Source organism: Astatotilapia calliptera, chromosome 11, assembly GCF_964374335.1.
Source record: "Astatotilapia calliptera chromosome 11, fAstCal68.1, whole genome shotgun sequence".
NCBI classification, from domain to species: domain Eukaryota; kingdom Metazoa; phylum Chordata; class Actinopteri; order Cichliformes; family Cichlidae; genus Astatotilapia; species Astatotilapia calliptera.
The window spans coordinates 24,951,329-24,959,825 of NC_137432.1; the positions used below are offsets into that span (position 1 = coordinate 24,951,329).

At 41.9% G+C, this 8,497-nt stretch overlaps 1 protein-coding gene across 2 annotated transcripts in view; it reads right to left on the minus strand.

The window, feature by feature from the left end:
- Positions 1-6,792: 6,792 nt before the first annotated feature.
- chd4b (chromodomain helicase DNA binding protein 4b) overlaps positions 6,793-8,497 on the minus strand; it is a 26,149-nt gene continuing 24,444 nt past the window's right edge. For both annotated transcript variants that reach the window (XM_026183937.2, XM_026183936.2), the window contains exon 40: positions 6,793-7,134. In XM_026183937.2, coding sequence (XP_026039722.2) covers positions 6,932-7,134 — 203 coding nt within the window. In that variant the 3' untranslated portion in view covers positions 6,793-6,931. The remainder of the gene's footprint in view (positions 7,135-8,497) is intronic.

Genomic DNA, 8,497 nt, shown 5'->3' on the forward strand with positions numbered 1-8,497 from the left:
TTCTCTCGGGTTTTTCCGCCTCGCTGCATTTGCTTCCATGTAAATTCCAATTTGTCTTTCCAGGTTTGCATGCAAATTATGGCATTCTTTGTGTGTGAGAACAGTATCAGGCTGTTCTGAACGTGTACTTTTTTGTGCATGCAAGCGTGAGAAATTAAAGAAAAACCTGCCTTAATGGAAGTTTTTAACGCCCCTTTATAAAAAAAAAAAAAAAAAATGGTGTCATGTATTGATATGGCTATGTCTTAAGGTGATGACCTTTGAACCGGATGTTGTTGTCCGAAGGAAGCCCCGTTAAGTGGCTAGTTGTAAGATGGACAGTGTTCAATAAAGCAACATAAAGACCGTGCTTTATGTCCTGATTCAATTCAGAGTGCTCTGCCTAATTTAGTAATAAGGTGAGCATACAACAATGGCGACGAGGACGACACGGACCTGGATTTGTTTTTGTGAGAAGTAGACCCAGCGGCGGCACGGTGTTAGCGGAAAAAAAAACTTGTGGGCTAACATGGAAAAGTCGGGTATTCAACCGTTCGCCTGCTACACGGATCCAGCTACGCTCGGACCGAGATGGACGCGCTGGTTAACATCCTTCGAGTTGTTTGCTGATGGGAAAGGTCTTATTTTGACGGATGATGCTACAGACGCGATCAGACAGCGGAGACGCGCTCTTCTACTGCACATGGCCGGACAGGACGTGCAGGACGTCTTCTCCACTCTACCACAGACGGGAGAGGCAAAGGATTACAGCGCTGCGGTGACTGCGCTCAACACTTACTTTGTTCCTCAAGTGAATGCAGCATACGCACGCCAAACTTTCCACAAATTGTCCCAAACACCAGGTGAGACTGTGCAACAATTTTGTACACGTTTGAGGCGAGCTGCAAAAGACTGTGACTTTCAAGCTGACAATGATAACCAGATACGGGACGCTATCCTGAGTAAATGCACTTCTGAATATGTACGGAGAAAGCTGCTTGAGGAGGGTCCAGGCTTAACTCTTCTTATTGTATTCTAATTTTTGCCTCATAACTTTTGCACTGTCCACTTCCTGCTGTGACAAAACAAATTTCCCACGTGTGGGACTAATAAAGGTTATCTTATCTTAACTCTAAATCGCACGTTAGAGGTGGCTTCACACTGTGAACGTGTGGAGGAGCAGATGGCGGCGATGAGCGTCACCGGGGAAAAGAAAGGAGAGGACACGGTCAGCCGGATTTTTACAGCAAAGAAAGAGAAGAACAACAGACCAAAAGGAAAAATGAAAGATGATAATAAAACAGAAAGACAGTGTTACAGGTGTGGTTATACTGACCACATGGGCAAAGATCCCAAATGCCCAGCACGAGGACAAACATGTCACAAGTGTAATGGTAAGGACCACTTTTCAAAAATGTGTCGTACAAAAAGACAAAAGAAACAAAATGTGAATGCTGTTGAACAAGATGATTATGCATTTACTGTAAATGATGATAATGTACCTGAGAAACTTACCTTTTCTGTTGGGGGAATAGAGTTGAAAATGTTAGTTGACTCTGGAGCTACAAGTAATGTGATGGGAGAAAACATATGGGAAAAGCTAAAAGCTGAAAAGATAAAATGTCACTCATATGTACCCAAAGAGCAGAGGAATTTATATGCATATTCCTCAGCACAGGCACTCACGGTTAAAGGCGCATTCAGATGTGAAATCAAGATTGGTGACAGGACTGAAGAGGCTGAATTTATTGTGATTAGAGGTAATGGTGAACTACTCCTGGGGAAAAAGACTGCCATAAAGTTAGGAGTGTTGAAAATAGGTGAAAATGTGGCGGCTGTCACAGATTTAAAGCACACTCTTAAAGAAAAGTATCCAAAACTGTTCAAAGGAGTAGGAAAGCTAAACACCAAACAGATCAGCCTGTACATTGATCCAAATGTGAAACCAGTAGCACAGCCACTGAGGCGCATACCTTATCATTTGAGGGATGCAGTGGAGAAAAAGATCAATGAACTAATTGACATGGACATTATAGAACGTGTAGAAGGACCTACACCTTGGGTAAATCCTGTAGTGGTACTCCCAAAGAAATGTGACAAAGATATCAGAATGTGCTTAGACATGAGAAAAGCAAATGAGGCAATAATCAGGGAAAGATACCCCATACCCACTGTGGATGAAATCTTGCAAGGACTAAACGGCTCTGCAATCTTCACCAAACTCGATCTCAAGTGGGGATACCATCAACTAGAGCTTACCCCGGAGTCAAGAGAGATAACTACATTTGCAGTGCACAACGGAGTATACCGGTACAAAAGGCTAATATTTGGAGTCTCATCAGCTAGTGAGCAATATCAGCATGAGATTGCCAATGCACTAGCTGGCATTGAAGGAGTTGAGAACATTTCAGATGACGTAATCATACACGCGCCAGACCAAGAAACACATGATAAGCGCCTGCATGCTGTGATGAAGAGACTCTCTGACTGTGGCCTGACACTAAACTCAGAGAAGTGTCAGTTCAACATGGACAGACTCGTGTTCATGGGAATACTGCTGACACAGAAAGGCATCGGCCCGACTGAAGAAAGAGTGAGAGCTGTGGTGGAAGCCCGAGAACCGAAGAATGCTACTGAGGTGAGAAGCTTTCTTGGACTGGTAGGCTTCAGTAGCAGGTTCATACCACAGTTTGCTACACTCTCTGAACCACTAAGACGTTTAACTCGAAAAGAAACTATGTTTACATTCGGGCCAGAACAAAAGCAAGCATTTGAAAGACTAAAGACTGAGTTAGCCAGAGCAGGTACCCTAGCCTATTTTGACAAAGAAGCCCCAACCAGAGTCATAGCAGATGCAAGCCCTGTAGGCTTGGGCGCAGTGCTAATACAAATACAGAACGGAGAAGAGGTACCAGTGTGCTACGTAAGTCGGAGTTTAACAGACTGTGAGCGAAGATATTCTCAAACAGAAAGAGAAGCCCTAGCACTGGTATGGGCATGTGAGAGACTACATCCATATGTGTATGGCAGGAAGTTTGACCTCATCACAGACCACAAGCCATTAGAGGTCATATACAGCCAGAAATCTAAACCTTGTGCACGCATAGAAAGATGGGTTCTCAGACTGCAACCATATGACTTTAAAGTAGTGCACATTGCGGGAAAGCAAAACATTGCGGATTCACTGTCAAGACTGCTGGCTGACACCACGTCAAAAGAGATACATAAGCATGAATCTGAAGAATACGTGAGATTTGTTGCAGTTAATGCTACTCCAAAAGCACTCACAACAAGAGAGGTTGAAGAAGCCTCTGCTACAGACTCAGAATTAACAGAAGTGCGAAGAGCTATTGAAAACGGACACTTTGAAAAATGCAAAACATATGCACCCATTGCAAATGAACTGTGTGTCATCGGCTACATAGTTTTGCGGGGAACTCGCATTGTATTGCCAGAAAACCTCAGAGCTCAAGCACTGTCACTAGCTCATGAAGGACATTTAGGAATTGTTGGAACCAAACAGCATCTCAGAACAAAAGTTTGGTGGCCAGGGATGGACAAAGCTGCAGAAAAGTTTTGTAAAGCTTGTCACGGATGTCAAATAGTAGCCAGACCAGATCCACCTGAACCACTGAGAAACACACTTTTACCAGATGGACCATGGCGAGATGTGGCGGTAGACTTACTGGGACCACTACCTTCGAACCACTCAATACTTGTACTGATAGATTACTACAGTCGGTACTATGAGTATGATGTAATGTCATCTACAACTGCTGAAAAAGTCATCGACTCTATTGACTGTATATTTAGCAGACATGGGCTACCAGTTACAATCAAATCTGATAACGGCCCACAGTTCAAATCTGAGCTGTTCAGAGAATATTGTGAAACTAATGGAATCAAACATATAAGAACTACACCAAAATGGGCTCAAGCAAATGGAGAAGTGGAACGGCAAAATGCATCATTGATGAAAAGAATCAGGATCGCACAAGCCGAAGGACTTGACTGGAAGCGAGAGCTAAGAAAATATGTAACAGTGTATCGCAGCATTGAACATCCAACCACGGGCAAAAGTCCAGCAGAACTACTGTTCAACCGCAAAATGAGAGGAAAGTTACCGAACATCAGTGAGGCAAAAACAACGGAGTTGGACGTGCGTGACAGAGACGCTGAACAGAAGGGAAAATCAAAGACTTATGCTGATGAACGAAGGAGCTGAGTATTCAAAAGTTGACTCGGGAGACACAGTGCTGGTTCAACAAGACAAAGTGGACAAGTTTACAACACCATTCAACGCAACACCACACAAAGTTGTAAGCAGAACTGGAAACCAAGTCATTATTGAATCACCAACAGGAGCTCGCTATCACCGGAATACCACACATGTGAAGAAATACGAGACGAATGAGACCAGAGAAGGACACTATGACACAATACCTGAAAGGGAGGAAGGTGAAACACCCACAAAGACTGACACCTTCACTCCAACACCACAAGAGGGCTCCCAGGGGCCAGAGAGACCAAGTAGATCACAGAGGGCTAAAAAGATACCCGAGAGGTTTCGTGATTTTGTGGTGAAATGAACTATACCGTAATATGTTAAGGTGAAGAGGTAACTTAAAGTTGGCAAGTTTCAAGTTCATATGTGTATTTCGACATGTATATATTGAAAAAAGAAAGGTACATGTGTGGTGAGACAGTTAGATTATATACTTGTTAGAAAGTAAGACAAGAAGAATGATGTCTTTTTTTTTTTTCCCAACACTGAACAAAGTTATTACAACTAAAGTTTGAGTCTAAGGAAAAGGGGGATGTCATGTATTGATATGGCTATGTCTTAAGGTGATGACCTTTGAACCGGATGTTGTTGTCTGAAGGAAGCCCCGTTAAGTGGCTAGTTGTAAGATGGACAGTGTTCAATAAAGCAACATAAAGACCGTGCTTTATGTCCTGATTCAATTCAGAGTGCTCTGCCTAATTTAGTAATAAGGTGAGCATACAACAAATGGGAAAATAATAATCTATGACCAACTGAGCCACTTTGTGACAGTGCAGCTGAACATTTATGGCCAACTTCCTTTAAAAGGACGGTCCCTTTAGTTTCTGTCTTATAACTAGTTTTACTAAAGACACAAAGCTCGTCGTGACCTTAGAGGAAAAAGCCAGGAGGGTATCTCGTAGTCTCATTCGCCAATATGTGCATAAACATTCTTACTTAGCGGACAAAATAAGTGCGTACACGCAACTTGCACCTTGGCAAACAGGACACGCCCCCTTTCCCCCCTAGAAAGAACACATGGCTGAAGAAAGTAATTTAAGGTCATTTTCAGTGTTACCCGTGTCTCTTTAAATGGGAAATAAATTAACTGTTACTTTATTTATTTCACCGAGGTTTAAGTAAATCACTTGTTTTATCCCTTGCCGTGAGTTAAAGACCTTTGTTTGTGTCTAGCTGACGGTTTAATTGAAATATCTATGTTTACATTTTCTATGACAGCCTCATTCATTATCCATGCAGATGCGTCTTCTGAGGCACTGCTCAAAAAATTAAGGAAGCACTCGATCATCCCAGTACAACACGGAGTCAGTTAAACTACAGGGAAATCAATCTGTCCTGTTAGGAAGCGTAACCAATGTGAATAGGATACAGAGGTGCAGAGGCAACAATGTGTCAAAAAAAATGAACCTATGAATAATGTCTGGTGTCTAAATAAATTTTAACAGTAAACCACGCAGAGTCTGGCGTTGTCACTCTGATAGAACTTGCCATCCCTTTAGTATCACCACTCATATGGTTAGAAACAGAAGCAGAAGAATGCAGTGCTCAAGAAAAGAAAAAGGAGAACCAAACCTATATAATCAGTTTAAAAATAAAACGTGGCAACAACAAGAAACTGTTGAGTTTTTTTTTTTTTATTGTAGTCCATAAAAACAAACAGCAATGATAAAAACAACAGGGTGGTAACCATAATAATAATATTCAATAATGGAAAACAACATAACAATAGACAGTAAGAAATTAAATTAATTTAAGATTGCCATCAACCTCAACACCATCCCATGTACCTAAAAAGCTGGGGAGCTATTGCGAGTTTGTATTACAGGAGACTTCCCATGAAGCAAATCTGTGGTGCAGTTAGGAATGTCAAGGTGCTGTTTGGGTTTGTGAGCACAAAGAGTTGATCCCCGACTGGGTCACCAGTCGGACCAGGCAAGAGTTTGAGAAGGACGGAAGAAGAGGTAACAGATCTGACTGACTGATACAAAAGTGACAGGAACACCCTCTCAGTGTCGAGGCATTCTGCAGTAGAGATGCACGCCACTATGCCCTGTTTAACACACACATGCATACAAGAAAACACACACACCTTCACTCTGCACACACATACAGATGAGGACATTAGAGTTAAATGACTTCTAAAAAAAACATACAAACAAAAATTTCACAATTTCCTAAAGGTGAAAACAAGCACAATAAAATCCCTTGAAGTCTGGAATAATCCAAAAGTTACCACAAAGCACCAGTATACTCCAAACATGCTGCTTTCCCTCCGGTCTAAGCTTCTTCTGCTTCATTATACATATAGTTACACACACATGTTAGATCCTGCTGGAAGGACAGGTCAGTTCAGTGTTCAGGACAGAGGGGTTCAATCTGATTCCCAGTGGAGAAGAAAGACATCTGTATCTAGTCTGCCGCAAAGAAAGAGAACTGATTCTTACATTCGCTTCCGCCCTACATCTACAGTCCCAGTCTTTTCAAAATAAAGTCCAGCAGCACAGCTGATGCTCTTCTGAGTCCGGAGATGGGTTGTGGGTGCAGAGGAAGAAGTACTAACCTGACTGTGCTGTACATGGTGGCTGAGGGGGAAGAATTCTGCTACATGGCGGTGAGGTGTGTGCGACTGGCCTCGTTTGGGGAGTGTGAAATGTGCGATGGGATTGGTCAGCGCGGCACCTGCATCTGCTGTGCGGTCTGTGATTGGTTCTGAGCGGTGACCTCGGGGCCCCGGCTGGCCAATCGGCTGAGGATATTCCTCTCGGACATTTGTAGCCGCACGGCCACGGGGGGTATCCTGGCGATGGTAGCTGGGAGACGGGTGACGTCGGCCTTCATGTCGCTCAGCAGTTCCTCGAGCTGTTTGAGAACTAGAAATGCAGCACAGAAATCGGCATAACAGGGGTGAGCAGCCAAATTTTGGTTTTTGGTTAAAATTAACAGTGTGGCATCCCAAAAAGCAGCAGAGGACAGAAAACGGTAAGGATGGGTTTGTAAAACTTTAACAGGAATCTTCCTGTTAAAAGGGAGTTTTTCCTTCCCACTCTCACCAAAGTGCTTGATCATAGGGGGTCGTATGATTGTTGGGTTTTTCTCCGTATGTATTATTGTAGGGTCTACCTTACAATATAAAGCGCCTTGAGGAGACTACTGTTGTGAATTGGCGCTGTATAAATAAAATGGAATTGAACTGAATTAAATATGGAGCACAAGAGTTACACAGTATCTCTCCTGCAGTACCATTTGTAACATTTCACCAACACTCATAAAATAATGACAAATATAAACCTTACACATTTCCCATATTGAGCTCTGTGTGAAATCAAGCTTGGAGGCAAAAGTGTCTCATCTCGTTCCAGGCCCATTACAGATGCATTGAATCCATAGTTGTGAGTTTAAAAGGCTCTTTTTCCTGAATTTGAGACAGTTTACCTCTAGACACCTTTAAACAGTGTTAATGGACAGTGCTAATTTTTGTTTATGGCGGAAATGTCTGTTTATGTAAAGTGAAACAGAATACTGGTGATGAGTTAAAATATGATGGAATATAATGGAGTTTTTGGACAAATATTTACTAAAGATTGAAATGCATTACCTACACAGCCCTTTTCTCATTCAGAAAACGTACTGTGGTAACTGAAGTAACTGAAGCAGAACTTTTAAAGCATTGAAGAATATCCAATATGTCTGCCTTCAAAAATTTCCAATGCTCACTCCTTTGTTTTTAAACAACGTGTGTAGCTGAAGTTGTCTACTGTCAAACAACTCAAAACACCATGACCCTGACATGTAAAGGCAATTATTCTCATCGTTGTGCTGCAGTTTTTCAAAATAACATAGTCAGAGAATTGAAAAATATAGAAAAAGCATTTCAGAAAAGAGCATCAAAAGCAAAACACAAGAAAAAAAACATTACTTTCACCATTTCATCACCACTGGATTGTGAAAAAAAATAAATTCTTCATCATTCATTCACTATTCGAATGATCTTTAAACATTACTGTTTTCACTAAACTCACATGCTTTATCAGCTCCACAAGGTCTTTTTTTTAATAAATATAAAATATGTCACATTATTGTTTCATGCCATTTAATAAAAGTAGTCTTAGTGTTAAACAGCCCCTGGCCCAACGCCGGCACAGAGGGAGAAAACTACTGCTGCTATAACTGAGACACTTTTCATTAGAAGGATAATTACTGTGAGTTCACTGTTGTCTAGGCAGCTGCAATTAC